General features: G+C 45.1%; 1 protein-coding gene across 4 annotated transcripts in view; it reads left to right on the top strand.

Moving 5' to 3' along the window:
* DOT1L (DOT1 like histone lysine methyltransferase) overlaps positions 1 to 16,925 on the top strand; it is a 79,702-nt gene that overhangs the window by 19,359 nt on the left and 43,418 nt on the right. For all 4 annotated transcript variants that reach the window (XM_053965567.1, XM_053965568.1, XM_053965571.1 and 1 more), the window contains exons 3-7: positions 64 to 138; positions 2,374 to 2,437; positions 4,554 to 4,782; positions 6,546 to 6,640; positions 9,334 to 9,396. In XM_053965567.1, the coding sequence (XP_053821542.1) occupies positions 64 to 138; positions 2,374 to 2,437; positions 4,554 to 4,782; positions 6,546 to 6,640; positions 9,334 to 9,396 (526 nt within the window). The remainder of the gene's footprint in view (positions 1 to 63; positions 139 to 2,373; positions 2,438 to 4,553; positions 4,783 to 6,545; positions 6,641 to 9,333; positions 9,397 to 16,925) is intronic.

The following is a 16,925-nucleotide window of genomic DNA, read 5'->3' on the forward strand; positions in this document are numbered from 1 at the left end:
ACAAACCACCTTACTACACTTAATTGGCAATACCTCTATTCATTATTTCTTCTCTCCTTCTAGGTGGGTCTGTGAAGAAATCCCAGATCTCAAGCTTGCCATGGAAAACTATGTTTTAATTGACTATGATACAAAAAGGTGAGAGGAATGTTTTTGTTCCCAGCAGGAGTTCAGGGTGTAGTGAACCAGTGTGTAACTGGTTATTCTTAGACACTACCAACTGAAGTTTTCTCTCAGAACTGGCTTCAGGCTCTGCTGGAGTTATTTTGGTAGGAAATGTGTAACAGCAACATTGGCAAAGGCAGTTGGATTAAGGACATAATTGGAAACTCCACAAGCTCCAGCACAGCTCTGCTGTACGTTGAATTACTCACTGTGAAACAATGATCGGTATCTGTGCCCTTGGAGCACAGCCAGGGTGGGAATCTCAATGGTTCCTGCTCCTGTAGTAACCAGGAATTCCTGTTCTCAGCAGGCCATGGCAAAGCTGGGTGGCAGTGGGAGCTGCACCTTCCCCTCCTCCCCTTCCTGCTGGCTGGGGGCTGAATTCAAAGGTGAAATTCCCAGGAGGGTTATGGGCAGTTGGAGAGGTTCTGAGGCGCCTCAGTTCCGTGGAGTTCATACCCACGAGAGTTCAGAATGAATGTCTCTTATGGGATATTCCCCTCCTGGCTGGGAGAGGCAGATCCTGACCTGTGGTGTGTCTGTGGAGACTTCTGAGGTTCTGTGCATGGACTTGGCTCTACTGACACTGGGAAAAGGGAGGATGCTCAAGCTGCAGTTTACAAAAACCTCCCTGGTTGCCTTCATGGGAAAGACTGAATTTATCCAAGTCCACGGAATGACTAAACTGTTAGAAGAAAGTTTACTGATGAAACTGTATTGCTGTGAGTAGAAACCCAGAATATCCTGAGTTGGATCCCACAGGGATCATCAGTGCAGCCCCTGTCCCTGCACAGGCACCCCACCAAGCCCACCCTGAGCATCCCTGAGAGCGCTGGCCAAACGCTCCTGGAGCTCTGGCAGCCTCGGGGCCGGGACCATTCCCTGGGGAGCCTGGGCAGTGCCAGCAGCCTCGGGGGGAAGAACCTTTCCCAACCTAAACCTTCCCAGCACCAGACATTTCTGTCATGATCTGCTTCCTCTTCTCTCAATTTTCAATTGTTTCATTGAAAGACTTGTTAATCCCTGCCTTCCTCCTGGAAAATTCAAAAGGAGTAATCAAGGTCAAGCATCCCTTGACATTAAAATCCATTAATTTGGGTTTGTGGATTAGTCCTAGCAGCTGCATTACTGTATTTTTGTGGTTCTGGCATCCTCACTGGGTTTCACTGGGGACCATCAGTGTGGTTGGCAGCACTGCTGAATAAAAGTGAAACCCCTCTGTTCCCCAAAGTCACCCCCCACTATCTTCCTGAAGCTTTTCAATAAAGTCATGAACTGGAATCATTCTGGTAATGATTTCAGTCTTTTTTCTTCCTTTGAAAAAAATTTGTTGGAAAAATCACTGGCAGCAGATGGGCTGAGCCAAGGATGTGAAGGAGAAGCAGCAGGTTATGGAAATGCAGACAAACCCCACTGCAGCCTCGCTTTTCCCAGCGTGGAAACAAGCACAGGCAGCTGGGAGAACTCATGGGCGAGGTGTCCTGGCCAGTGTAGTGACCCTGAGGATCACAAGAGACTGAACTGTCCCTTCTGATGTCCCTTGGCCCCTACTCCCTTCCCAGCTTTGGGAATGGCTGTGATTTAATGAAGTCTCTCCTGTAACTCCTTGTATTGGTTTTGCTGCTGCTCTGTGGGTCTGATTACATAACGATTGATGTTCCCAGGAATATACTTTCTTTGCTGGCCTGAGCTGAATTCATTTAATCCTCTCAGTTTGTGTCATTAGGGCATCTGCCTGGGCTGACCATAATCCCATGGAGCAATCCCCAGACTTTCCTGATGGGTGATGTTGTCTGTGTTCTGGCTCTGTCTGCATTTTCAGTCCCAGGGTGAATTTCTGGAAAAGCATCTGCTTGTCTCAGAACTGATTATTGTGGAGAGATAATAACAAAAAGGAGAAAAATGCACAGGGCTCTTAATTTTCTGTGCAGCTGAAAATATGGAGAAGAGGTTCTGAGAATACAGAACTTTACCAGGAAAAGGGCTGTACTCAAAGTATGACTTATAATAAAGGAACTAATATTATTTGTCATGTACTCCTGGTCTACTGGGGATTTTATTTCAAGGAAACAAAGTCTTAAATCTATGTATGTAATTACATATCCTGAGAGAAGCAAAACCTAAATACCTACTGGCGGAGAGGATGGAAAAGCACAAGGTTTTACCTTAAACCTGCCTGTTTTGAGCTGCCCTTGTGTTCTCCCCCAGCTTTGAGAGCATGCAGAGACTGTGTGACAAGTACAACCGAGCCATCGACAGCATCCACCAGTTGGTAAGTATTGAATCTGGCAAAAACCTGCCATGGGTTTTGTGTGCCCTTTGGATTCAGGTAGTGAACAACAGCAGAAAGCTGGGACTGACTCAGTTCTGCATCATTACTCACTTCAACATCAGTTCAGTGGGGATAGCAAAGAAAAAAGGAGTGAACAACCTTTACACCCACCCCAACTCTATTCAGTGTTGTGCTTTACATTGCCAATTGTTTTTTGCATCTCTTTAAATTCCCCTTTATCACCTATGAAATTACCTGTTAATTGAGGTGTGACAAATGTGATGTTCCAGGAACAGCCTGGAACATCAGCAATATCCAGCACTTCCAGTTTTTGAGGGGCTTGAGCTTGGTATTAAACTTCTTTTCTTGATCACACCTGGGCAGTCAAGGAGGTAGTATTGGAGGCATATTCCTACAGAAAGAAAGGAAATGAAACACCACTTTTTGTTCCAGTATTGGAGGGATATTCCTACAGAAAGAAAGGGAATGAAACACCACTTTTTGTTCCCAAATTCAGAGCTGCTGCTCTTCCTTGTGCACTTCTGGCACTGTTATTTTGGCACATGGAAACAGCTGACTTGTCTTCAAGGAGAAGGAAAGGTTTATCTACATTTAACACAGGGATTTCTCATATAGATTGACTTTTGCGCAGGGAAATCTGTGACTTATGGGTACTTAAATAATCCATATGAAGTCTCCTGTGTGTTGTGGAAGTGATCCATGGCTTAGGAATTTCCTTGCCACAGTTCAGCTGCTCTGGCCTGTGGGATCACTGGCTAAAGTAGAATGTAATCTCTTTTCAGGCCAATTTAATGAGCTTTTTGGTTCTCTTACCCCCAGAAAAGGTTGAACTGGAGGAAGCAAAACCTGAACAATGAATAATGTTACTATTCTGCTTAATTTGAAAGCATAGGTGGATTTTTTCCTCTGCTGTGCTTATGGGAATTATTTGAAATATGCAGTATTATTGCAACAAGCCTTTTTTGCTGGGATTTCCTTAATATTTTGGGCCTTAAAAACTTGTGCTTATTCGGATTCAGGCACCTTCATGTCTGTGTTGGTTAATAGCTACGTATTACCAGCTATCCAGCATTTGCAGCTGCTATCTGAACTGGCAAACCTGATGGGTTTAATTTTTTCCTTCCCAACTGAATCTCACAGGAAAGTTTAGGAGGGGTAATGGAATTGCCCTTTTTTGGTTTGTTTTTATCAAAGGGAGAGATAGACATTTTTAAAACTTAACAACTTTTATGCTTAAGATGGGTTTTTTTTTTTTCTGAAGAAGAAAGGAAGCTTGATTTCCATCTCTTTCCTGCCACTCCCTGTCTGAGTGCATCTGATCTCTCCCATGTGACAGCTCCTGGAGCAAAATTAACCTGTTCTTGTGTTGTCAACATCAATTCAGTGGGGATAGCAAAGAAAAAAGGAGTGAACAAAGCTTTACACCCACCCCAAAGTGTTGTGCTTTACATTAACAATTGTTTCTGGCATCTCTTTAAATTCCCCTGTATCACCTATGAAATTACCTGTTAACTGAGGTGTGACAAAGTGCAGAGCAACTGCTGGTGTGCAATTTCTGCAGTATCACAGAATGATTTGGGGTGGGAGGGACCTTAAAGCCCATCCAGTGCCATGGCAGGGACACCTTCCACTGTGCCAGGCTGCTCCAAGCCCTGCCCAGCCTGGCCTTGGGCACTGCCAGGGATCCAGGGGCAGCCACAGCTGCTCTGGGCACCCTGGGCCAGGGCCTGCCCACCCTGCCAGGGAACAATTCCTGCCCAATATCCCATCCAGCCCTGCCCTCTGGCAGTGGGAGCCATTCCCTGGGTCCTGTCCCTCCAGGCCTTGTCCCCAGTCCCTCTCCAGCTCTCCTGGAGCCCCTTCAGGCCCTGCCAGGGGCTCTGAGCTCTCCCTGGAGCCTTCTCCTCTCCAGGGGAGCACCCCCAGCTCTCCCAGCCTGCCCAGTTCCGTTCACTGTTTTTATCTTTAAGCAGCACCTGCAGCCCAAGCTGAGGGTGAGGGGCTGGGAGGGGACTGTCCCTCATTCCTCAGTGGCTTTGGTGGCAGTTCCTTGTCCCCACAGTGGGTTCACCCCCGTCCCTGCTGTCCCCTGCAGTGGAAGGGGACGACGCAGCCCATGAAGCTGAACACGCGTCCCTCCAACGGGCTCCTGAGGCACATCCTGCAGCAGGTCTACAACCACTCGGTCACAGACCCCGAGAAACTCAACAACTACGAGCCCTTCTCCCCCGAGGTCTACGGAGAAACTTCCTTTGACTTGGTGGCCCAAATGATCGATGAGATTAAAATGACGGAGGATGATTTGTTCGTTGACTTGGGCAGTGGTAAGTGACCAATAACTCCTTTTTCTCCTTTGCTTTGCTTTGCTTTCTCTTTTTCTTTATACTTTAAAACCCCCATATTTGGGAAGCCAACCAGGACTGGGGGTTGTGTAATCTTTTCTAGCTAATCCCCAAAGATGCTCCTGCTTTTTATGCTAGGATTAAATGGAGCAGACAAACACCCCAGACCTCTTTTCTGGTGGCAGTGAAACATCAGCCTGCAATGGAATAAACCCTTGTTACAAACCCCTTTGTTTGTGTTGGGATTGTTGGATACACTTGTGAAGAAGAAGCAATGTTAAAAATGATGTTTGACCCATAAAGTTGCATTCCTAAAGATTCATCTGTTTTCACTGGATTTGTTTTATGCCCTTTGTATCTGAAAACTGGATTTCTTGACCCTTCCCATGTGAAACACTTGGTGTAGAGTCTGAAAATGAAGGGATTTTTTGCCTCTGACTTGTCAGTATGTCAAAAAAGCTTTTATAGTTTACTTGAACAGTTGTGAAACCCCACATCTAACATCGGCAACAGAGTCGAGTTTTAAAAGGAAATTGATGTGTCTAGTTGGTGAGGAAACCAGGTATGACTCAAGCACATGTGCAACAGAGACACCGAGTAAGAAAATGTTCTTTTTCTTGGTAAATCTGGTTCAGAACAGGAAAGGAGTAATAAGAATTTCCCCTCTTGCCTGATGTGTTCTGAAGTTTTAACACATATAAACCCAAACAAGTATGTGTGATACAGGACTTCTGGGGAAAAATAGATTTTTCAAAAAAATCATATATTAAAATTGAAAGTATATTTTAAATATTAAACAATTATATATAAATATTCAATATTTACATATGGTATGCATAGTAAAACAATAGATTGTAGAATAATTAAATATCAAATAGTATACTATTAAAAGTATAAGAATATATTAACATATATGATAAAAATATAAAATATATTCATATATATAATAAACATACACAATATATGTAATATATATTAAATAATATATGTAATATATAATAAATATACACAGTATATGTAATATAGATGTCATATACATTATGATATTATATCTATTATATCATTAGATATAATAGATCTAATTATATTATATATATAAGATATATACAATATATTGATAATATAAAAATATATATAATATATAAAAATAGATATTTTATGTTATATAATATATAATATATAATATATAATTACATATCATATTATATATTATATATAATATAATATAATATATATATTTAAACATAAAATTATTAAAAAAATATATACAGGCTCTTCAGTGATTTTCTTACCTCTGCTTCCTCTGTCAGTGGGACTGCCTGAAATTTCCTGTCAGGGACTGCTGCTCAGATGAGACCTTTAGAAAGACATCCGAGCTGAGAAACTCTTTTCCATCTGGAGGGAAACAAAATCCCCACAGATTCTCACAATTGTTTGTCCAGGAAGGTTAAAGAAGATCATATCTGGGAGTGCTGCAGGTTGGGTCCCAGGCCCATGTCAGATACTTTAATCTGCTATCCCCAGAAATAAACCAGGTGTTCCTCACTCTGATCTTGGGGCTGAGCAGCACCAGGGCAGTGGGAATGACTTTGGGAATGCCCCGTGCCTCCAGTGGGACTGTCAGACCATGCCCAGTGCCACAGTTCACCCGCTGCCTTTGTGTGCTCTTTGCTCTGAGAGCTTCTCTCCCCTGGCAGTGCTTTCCCTGCAGCTGCTCTCAGCCCTGGGGTTTTTGTTCCCTGCAGGTGTGGGGCAGGTGGTGCTTCAAGTGGCTGCAGCCACAAACTGCAAACATCACTACGGAGTGGAGAAAGCTGATATTCCAGCCAAGTACGCCGAGGTGAGTGAGCTGGGCTGCGCTGCCTGGCCTGCAGAACTCGCTGCTGCAGGAAAAGCACAGCTGCAGCCCTGCTGATGGCTGCTTCTCTGCTCAGCCACTCCTGGAGCAGCAAAATAGCAGCCTGCCGTGCAAGGATGGGCTTGAGGAGAGACGTGTGTCCAGTCTGGAGTGTTCACAAGGAGCACTGGCATCTTTCCAGAGTTATTTCAGGCCCCAAAAGCTCTTTTAACAACAATGCCAGGGCCTGTTCAAAAGGGAGTGCAGTGTAAGCTTCTCCCAAATACCATTCCCTGTCTGGAATGGCCCTAATGCCACTCCCAGAGGCCAGAGCATGCAGCAAATCCAGGAATAAATTCACCAAACAATTAGTTTTAAAGTATTTTGAAGGCCATGTCTCTGCCTGTGGTGGTGATGCCCCTTTTCAGTGATGAAACCACCAGCCTGAGGCCTGTGCTGGGTGTCTGGCGTGTAACTGCTTAGGAGGCACCTTAGTGAGGAAAACCATAAAATGGCCTGAAGCTGCAGGAGGGGAGATTTAGATTAGAGATTAGGAAGGAATTCTTGGCTGTGAGGGTGGCACAGGGTGCCCAGAGGAGCTGTGGCTGCCCCTGGATCCCTGGAAATGTCCAAGGCCAGGTTGGAAAGGGTTTGGAGCAGCCTGGGATAGTGGGGGGCGTCCCATGGCAGAGGGTGGAACTGGATGATATTTAAGGTCCCTTGCAACCCAAACCATTCCATTTTTTGATAATGTTTTGATTGTTTGGTAATGTTTAGTCAGGCTTCTTTAGTCAGGTTTCTTTGTATTTCTAATTCTGTGCCAATGGGACACACACAGATGATGAGTTCAAGGCAAACCTGGGAGGCCACAAGCAAACAGGGAAGCTCAGTCCTGACTTACCACAAGAAGTTTGCTTTCTTCAGTAGCCTGAACAGAAACTGATCCTTCTGAATTGTCAAAACACAGATTCAGCCTGAACAGGCTGGACAATTATCCCTCATAGAGAGAGGGAATAAATAAAACTCCTTGATCCTTCTTTTCAGTGATGTGGGCAAAAATGCATAAATACAGTGGTGAGGACCATCAGTCAAGCACCTAAAAATCCACTTTATTTCCCCTGCTAGGACTAAGTGGAAGTTTTTACCTGGAGGGCTCTGCAGTCCCTCTGTGTGAACATCCTGGCTTTGATTTGGAGCATTTACAAGACCAGGAATCCCCTCTGTGTTTACCATTAAATTAGAGATCAGCTTTATAAGGAAAAGTGAAATTCTCACTTTCACTAATACTCCTTCCTGTCACTGTGCAAACACAAGGCTTTGGTGAAAACAGCAAACAAAAGAATGAGCCACAAATGCAGAATTCAGGGTAATCGCTGCTGGGGTACCTTCAGTCTTCCATGAGATTACTGGGTGAACAAAATGTTCTGCATTATTTCCCCGGTTAAATCCTGTCAGATTTAACAACCAAAGAGCTGCTGCAATGTCAGAGTGTTTGGAGCTGCCTCGTGCCTCTGTTAGGGCCCAGTTTTCCTCCAAATATTTGTGGAAGATGTTGGGTTGAGTTTCCAGTTAAATTGGCTGTGGCACCACATCTGTGGGTACCATGATAATTGTACCCAGATCATAGGTGGATAATAAAATTTGAAAAGCTTCACCTAAAGAGGAAGAATGTTACAGATTTATTTTAGTGAAGTTGCCTTAATAAATTAAAATGGAAGTTCCTACATAAAAATACTGGGGATTTTTGAGTTATCCTGCTCAGCTTTGGAGTGCTTTTGAGCATAAAACATGCCTGTCCACACGCAGAGTTTTGTTGAGCAGCTGATCAACCATCAGCTTGAGTTTTCAGTGGGATCAGAATTTCTGCTGGCCTTCTCTCACAGAATCACAGAATAGTTGGTGTGGTTTAGGAATAGTTGGTGTGATAGAGGAAGGGACCTCTGGCAGGGTCACCTGGAGCAGGTGACACAGGAATGTGTCCAGGTGAGTTTGGAATGTCTTCAGGGAGGTTAAATTTGGATTTAACCCTCCAAATTTGGGTTAAATTCTAAAGATCAGCTGGGGCCAGGCTGCTGGCAGGGTGGTGTGGGGATGTGTGAGGCACTGAGCTGTCTGGATATGGGATTTTGTTCCTTTCTCCCTTCTTTGGACAATAAAAACCAGCAGCCTTGCTGTGTTTGGGTGCAGTTTGAAGCACTCTCAGTTGCTGTGGGAAGCAGGATTTGCTGCAGGATTCTCCCTGTTTGCTGCTAGGATGCTTTTCCTGCTGCTTTCTGCCTCCTCAGTGACCCAGCAGACCTGGCCTTGTCCTGGTTGTCCTTTTGCTCCCTGGGCTTAGGCTGGGCTCACCCCCCTCCTCCTTGTGGGATTATGCACCACAACTTAAGGCAGGGCTATTTTTAGTGCTGGGCAGTGCAAAGGCTTTTCTTAGAACGTGGAACTTCCGAGGAAAGGGAGGGGTGAAGATGCCAGCTTTGCCTTGGCCCTAAGGAAGTGAGGGTTTGGTTTTTTTAAGGAAATGGAACAGCAGGAGCTCTGTGTTTGCCTGTCCTTGGAATGTTAATGGCAAAAAACCTCCAAGCAGACAGAATTCTGGGGGATCAATGAGGGCTTCAAAGCTGTGTGTCCATTGCTGTGATGAAATTGGAAATGTGAGATGTCCTAATAGCTGGTTTTGGTTTTCTTCCCTCTTGCAGACGATGGACAGAGAGTTCAGAAAATGGATGAAATGGTATGGGAAGAAACATGCAGAATACACAGTGAGTGCCTCTCAGCTGCAGATTGGGATCCACACCCATGTGCAGAGTTTGTAAAGTCCCCTCCAGCCTTTCCTCAGGCACCAGCAGCTGAGGCCCAGCTGCTCCCTGGTTCTTGTATTGATCCTGGGGATGGTGTTTCCAGTACATCCTCTCTTTGTCTTGCCTCATGTGGGGCATGGTGTTATTGGGAGCACTTCCAGGTCTTTCCAGAAACTTCTAGAAGATTTATTCTTCTAAAATGTTGTTCTGATTGGGGCTGCCATGAGTCTTCTGTTTGTGTTAAACCCCCTTTCCCTTTCCCTCCCTCTCTCCATGGATTGGGGTTTTTGCCAGGTATGGCAGCTCCTCCTTGGGCTTCTGAATTCTCCTGCTGGAAATAAAAGCTGAAGCTTTGGTTCTGCAGGCAGGGGAAGGTGTGGGCCCAATTCTGGAGGGGATGGGGTGGCAGGGGGGAGGTTCTGGGTGGGTGGAGATTGGAGCATGAAGCTCCAGGGACAGGTAGCAGGCTGGATGGTTCTCAGGGGAGGGTGGTGGGTGGTTAGTTCTGGTTGGGAAGGGTTTGGAATTGGATGCTCTGAAGGTGGAGCTGGAGCAGAAACAGTAAATGGGTCATCATGGGGGGGTCTTCCTGCCTGGGGCAAGGGTTGTGTTGAAAATCCTTTATCTTCCTCCTCATGTTTCTTTATGTCTGAGGATGTTTTGCACTCCAAGGATGGTGTGAGGAATGTGCAAATCCATGCACTGTCCTGTCCATTCCTTCCCTTTTCCCTTTCTTCTCCTTTGTAATTGTCTGTAAGCAAATTGCTCTCTGCTTAATAGCTTTCCAGTCAGGAGATGATGTACAACAGGAACCCACTGGGGGTTTTGAAACCACATCTACTTCTGCTTCTGCCACTTTCCTATGGTCAGGGAAGAGCCTGGGTGGATCAGGGGTATTCCCAAATATCCCAGGGAAGCTAGGTCACTGCTCAGAGGTTGCAGCTGGCCGTGTGTCCTGCATCCAGGTGTGAGCAAGGATTGGGAAACTGCCTTTTCCATCTTCCCTTCTTCTTCTTCCCTTCTTCCCTCCCTGCCATGTTCTGGGATGGTGTGATCCATGTGGATCCCAGCACTGTGGGGTCAATGGCAGCTTGGAGCTGACCAGCCTTTATTTCCCAATTTTCTGTCTGCTGGGACCCTTGGTGCCCTCATGCTGCAGTGAAGCTGCTCCAGCTCTCCCTTTGGGAAGCAGGCTGGGAAGGTGATGGTCCCACCTGCCCCTAACACCTCCCTCCTGCAATTCCTGTTCTGGGCAGAGGGATTCCCTTCCAGGGGATGCTGGGCCTGCTCTGCAGCAGGATTGATAATTCCTTCCTGCTGTGGAAGCACTGGCAATGCTTTACTTTTCCTGAAGTGGCCATATGGCATTTTTCCATTGTGTCACCCAGCTGGCATGACTTGAAAGGAATTGTTCCTGAGGATGCTCTGCTTCTGGGCTGGGTAATTTAAGGAATAGGAGAGGAACTTGGACTAAAATATTGGAAGCATATTGCTTGCCTTAGGCAGCATTTCCTTATTGAGCATTCCAAGTGACAGAGTCTGGTGCTATATTGAAACAAAGCTATTTATTTTTGCCAGGTTCTTTGGCTTTTATAACTCTGTTTTCTGCAGTGTTTAGAGTAAAATCTCCCTGAATATGCAATCTGAGGTTTTTTTGGGAGGAATTAAACACTTGCAGCACTTCTTGTCTGAAGGAGAGTTGGTTTCCTGTCACCTTGGAGTGATGCTTGAACAGAGATTTTGGGCTTTTACAGGAGGCACACAGGGCAGATTTTATTTAGTTTTTATTCATCAAAAAGACTTTTGCCAAGCAGTTTATTTTCATTAGGAACTCCTTAGCAGCATCTGCTATAGGTGACTGTTAAACAGAGCAAACTTGCTCCAGATGCAGCTGGAGGACACAGGAAGATGTGGAATTGAAAGCCTGGTATCTTTGTCTTTCTGGAAAACAGCTTTGTTCCTGCAAAATGCTTTGTGAGGTCCCAAAATTCCAAATGTTGGAGACAAAATAAGCACAAATTGAAATAATCTGTCATCAGCAGAGCTCAACTTGTGAATTCCACTCCAGTGTTACAGGCAGTCATATGAAAAATCAGTATTTTGAGAATAATCAAGTGCTGGAGAAGAGGGCTTGGTGGGAGTTCAGTGGGAAGAATTTCAGATCCCACCTGCAGCTCTGGCTGAATTTTGTGGATGGTGTTTCTCTCTTGCTGTAAAAGTAAAAAGTGTGGTGGATAAGGCAGCAATAAATCCTGGAGATGGCCCTGCAGGGTGGTGCTGAGTTTTTAGGTTATTTTAACAGCCAAGATGCCAGTACAGTTAGAGGTTTCCAATTCAAATGGATTTAGGGTTGTCCCTGAAAAGTGATCTGCTGAAAAGTTGACTTTTGCAGAGTCAACAAATCAACAAGTGCATGAACAAGTGTTCCATGCTTGTTAGGGTTTGGGCATCTCAACAGTTCCTTCTTACTGGGGAAATTATTACTCCTGTAGCTTTTCACCATCTCCAGCCTTCCCACCTGGTAGAATCTTCCTGAGAAATATTTGCTGTCCTTTTTGCCTATTGCAGCAGTCCAAGGGACTCAGAACCTCATGATGTTTTTGTATCCTGCCCCAAATCCTCCCAACAGGATTTTTTTCAGATTTTTTTTTCAGGATTTGCCATTAAAAGCAAGTTGCTTGGAATGTAAACAAACAAAACCCCACGACCCCCAAAACTCTCCAAACAGTACAGTTGTGTTTGAGATGCCTTGGAGAGAAGGGCAGTCACTGTCACCTCACTAAATTGTTCTGCAGCCTTCAAATTCACCTTCTGGCCTTCCCCATTGGATTGTTCTTGTTACTGCTGGAAGTTCTGAGCTTGGAGATGAATTCTGGAGAGCAAGGCCCAGTGCCAACATTTAAGATAAACCCCAATTGTCCAGGTGTATTTCCATCCTATTTTGTCCACAATTATATATAAGAAAAAACCTTCTTGAGCCATGTTTCCACACAAAATTGCAGCTTCATTTGTTCTGTAGCCACTTGTTGATAAAAGCACATTAAATTTCCCCAGCTGCAGGTGGCAAAGTGTCCTGGGGGTGTTGGATGCCCAAGGTTGCAGAGCCACAGCTGGAGAGGGGGAAGATCCATGTGGGCATGAGAGGAGTGGGAGGGATTTGCTCCTCATGTATTGCCTTGAGAGGCTCCTGATCTCCAGCTGTTGTTGGTCACTGAGTCTCATAATCCTCTTAAATGAATATTTACATCCTCTGCTCTGCTTGGGAATGTGCAATTCCTGCTTACTTAGGGAAAATCAGATTCATTGCTGCTCTTCTCTCCTGCATTCCAAGGGGAGGATCCTCCTCTAGAGCTTTTCATCATCAGCAGCTTCAGCTTGTTGGCCTAGAATGTCCCATTTCCACCACATGTCCCTTTGTTCCAACTCCTTTTATTTCCTTTCTCTTCCCATGGAACTGACAAGTTTCCAAGATTAACTTTACCCCACTCTTTTCAAGTAAACTTGTCTGAAGGAATCTGGAGACTTTGGGAAGGTCATTAGGCCTGGCTAATTAACGAGTCTTTCTTGGGGAATTTCCTTCATATGTGCAGCCATCCAATTAAAACCCAGCATGAAAATTAAGAGGCAGATGGGTTTTCATGGTTTCTGACTGTAAATATCCTCATGTGGCCTCAGAATCAGAGCCATTTCAGGTATCTGGGGCAGGAGGCTGAGATTGCTGAGTAGCACAAAGTTCTTCTCTTCCTGGGTTTCCCTTGGAGAAAGTTTTTGTTATTTGTTTGGTTTTTGTTGAGTTCTCAGTGCCCGTGACCTGTTGTTCCCTTTTCCTGAGAGAAGAAAACACAGAGCAGACTTGCTCATGCTGTACCTGGAGGACACAGGGAGATGTGGAATGGAAAGCCTGGCATCTTTGTCTTTCTGGAAACTTTGTCCCTGCAAAATGCTTTGTGAGGTCCCAAAATTCCAAATGTTTGAGACAAAATAAGCACAACTTGAAGGATCCCAGGCTGCGCTCAGAGCAGTTGGGAGTTGGTGCAGTCCCACATTGGACTCTGCTGAGAACCAGGTTTAGTTTTGTGTTTATTTACTCAGGGTTGTTATAACAGAATTCCTGCCCTGCTCCAGAAAAGCTTCTTTAGCAGGGGGTGGCAATGACTATGAAAGTCAGCATTCCTAAAGCTGGGATTTGGGCTGGATAGATGCCTCTGTCTGCTCCCAGGGAACCCCAGGAGTTTCTGGTGGCCGCAGGTGGTTCAGCCCTGAGGATCAGGGGTGACTTTTGGGCATGGATCAGTGCAAGGTTTGGAGTGCCTTTCTCACTGCTTTTCCTGTTCTGAGCACAAGCAGGGAACTGTGTGGGAGTTCAGTGCCCAGGAGCTGCTTTGTGATGGTGACTGACATCACTTGCCCCTGCAAACCTCCTTCTCTAGGAGCTGCTCTTAGGGCAGGATGAGCCAGAAGTTTGCTCCTGGCATTTTTGACCTCCACATTTTAGCAGGAAATTTGCTGTTTTGGTGTTTGAATATCCCTCCAAACATCCCCTGTGGCTTTGAAATGATGCCACATTTTGGAGGTTTGGATTCGTGCCTCTGGTTATTTTTGAAAAGAACAAGGACCTAAAAATAACCATGTGTACTTTTCCAGGCAGAAATGCTGGGATTTTGGGAGCCAAGTGTTTGCACGGAGGCGGCTGCAGTGAGGCATCCTGCCTGTGAATTTATGGCTCCAGCAGCTCTCAGAGAGCCTCCCTGTCCAGCACTGGGCTGAGAACCCAGCCCTCCTCCCCAGCACGGGGGCCTGACCTTCCCAAAATCCTGCTCTGCTCCTTCTTACTTGGGAAAGTATTATCTCTGTAGCTTTTCACCATCTCCAGCCTTCCCACCTGGTAGAATCTTCCTGAGAAATATTTTCTGTCCTTCTTGCCTATTGCAGCAGTCCAAGGGACTCAGAACCTCATGATGTTTTTGTGTTTTGAGAATAATCAAGTGCAGGAGAAGAGGGCTTGGTGGGAGTTCAGTGGGAAGAATTTCACCTGCAGCTCTGGCTGAATTTTGTGGATGGTGTTTCTCTCTTGCTGTAAAAGTAAAAAGTGTGGTGGATAAGGCAGCAATAAATCCTGGAGATGGCCCTGCAGGGTGGTGCTGAGTTTTTAGGTTATTTTAACAGCCAAGATGCCAGTACAGTTAGAGGTTTCCAATTCAAATGGATTTAGGGTTGTCCCTGAAAAGTGATCTGCTGAAAAGTTGACTTTTGCAGAGTCAACAAATCAACAAGTGCATGAACAAGTGTTCCATGCTTGTTAGGGTTTGTGCATCTCAACAGTTCCTCTTACTGGAGAAATTATTACTTCTGTAGCTTTTCACCATCTCCAGCCTTCCCACCTGGTAGAATCTTCCTGAGAAATATTTGCTGTCCTTTTTGCCTATTGCAGCAGTCCAAGGGACTCAGAACCTCATGATGTTTTTGTATCCTGCCCCAAATCCTCCCAACAGGATTTTTTTCAGATTTTTTTTTCAGGATTTGCCATTAAAAGCAAGTTGCTTGGAATGTAAACAAACAAAACCCCATGACCCCCAAAACTCTCCAAACAGTACAGTTGTGTTTGAGATGCCTTGGAGAGAAGGGCAGTCACTGTCACCTCACTAAATTGTTCTGCAGCCTTCAAATTCACCTTCTGGCCTTCCCTATTGGATTGTTCTTGTTACTGCTGGAAGTTCTGAGCTTGGAGATGAATTCTGGAGAGCAAGGCCCAGTGCCAACATTTAAGATAAACCCCAATTGTCCAGGTGTATTTCCATCCTATTTTGTCCACAATTATATATATAAAAAAACAACTTCTTGAGCCATGTTTCCACACAAAATTGCAGCTTCATTTGTTCTGTAGCCACTTGAACTCACACGCTCTGTGTACCTCTGGCTGCCTCCCCCAGGCTGGGACCTGCTGCTTTCCATCCACTTGCAGGAAGTGTTACAGGAATCAGATGCTGCTGAGTGTATTCCTGCAGTGTCTGTTTGAAAAACCTGAATAAAAACCTGCTCTGGCTTCTAAATTTAGAAGCAATGCAGGCAGCAGCTCTGGAGGCGATTTTGCTGAGCTAATTATCCTGTTAGATAAAGCATCTCCTGCATTGTCTCATCAGATGAAAATATCTGTGTTACAGATGGTCCCTTCCATTCATTATTCACTAAGGAGATTAAGTTTCTGAGAGAGGAGGGGACAGGGTGAGGGAGGGGACAGTGGAGGAAGAGATTGAGTGTGGCCCTGTGGCTGTCACCGTGTGGATGTGTCCCCTTCTCCCTGAGTGACCAGCAAGGACCAGTTCTGCTGCTTCAGAAGAATGGACTTTCCTTAATCAGCTGGATTTTCCTTCCCAGTTCTTGTTTCACTCTCAAAATTACTGCAAACCACTGAGCTGAGTGGGATTTTGGGGGGATTTTTTTTTTTGAATTCTCTGTGTCAGCTGATGGGTAAAGAGCTCCTTTTCATCTTTTAGGGCATCATTTATTGGTCCCTGCCCCAGCACAGTGGGTAAGGAGCTGGTTACAGGGTCAGGCAGCTCAGTCCCTGTTGGAGGGGAGCATCCAGGAATCACTGCCTTGCTTCCAGAGGGAAAAAAACCAATCCATTTCCTCCCAGCCACAGTTGTTCATCTGATTATTTCTGTACTCCTGTGTTTTTCCTGGTGAAGTTTTCCCCTTGACTCTTGGCTAAGCATGAGCTGGGGAAGCAGTGCCACACAAAAATAGATGTGTTTAAGCTGGGCTGTGGTTCATTTGAATTGTTAAATGGCTCTGGCTTGCCAAGTGTTCATCCTGCATGGGTGATATCAGGTTAAAACCTGGAGATTTTTGTTTATAAGTGCTCTTCTAACCACACAGGCAGGGCAAACTCACAGTGAAACTGGACCCAAGTGAGACCTAACAGCCACATAGGTTGGATTTCAAGGCCTTTATATGAAGTTTAGCATTTCAAAATAGTTTCATGTTACGCTGCTTCTCTGTTCTCTTGCAGACTGTGACATTTGTGGTTCCTGGTTTTCCCAATGTTTTTCTTTCCCTGTTAGTGTAGGAAAACCCTGTGGAGACTTTAGAAACTGGTGGTGTGGAGGATGCCATAGAGAAGCTGACTTGCAAAAGTTAGAAAATAAACACCGTTGTTTGTCATGTGGGTTTTCTTTGACTTTGTCTTGGTTACTCAACCACGGAACCGTTCACTACAAGAATAGATAAGGCTGAGACAAAACTATCTCTTAAAATCAGTCTAGAGGTGGTGTCCACATATAGGCACCCAGAAAAAAATCTTTCCTTATATGAGATGAGAAACACTCTTAGAACTTTTTTGATGTTGAGTCTCTGGTTTAGATTGTGACAGTACCCAGCAAGGTGTCCTTGGGTTGGATCTTTGAGTTCAGCTTCCAGCTTATCCTTTGTTTTTATTACAGCAGGGATGTCAAAGGTGCTTCCCCTCCCAGCAGGTGGGAGATCACAGG

Source organism: Vidua chalybeata, chromosome 27, assembly GCF_026979565.1.
Source record: "Vidua chalybeata isolate OUT-0048 chromosome 27, bVidCha1 merged haplotype, whole genome shotgun sequence".
NCBI lineage: Eukaryota > Metazoa > Chordata > Aves > Passeriformes > Viduidae > Vidua > Vidua chalybeata.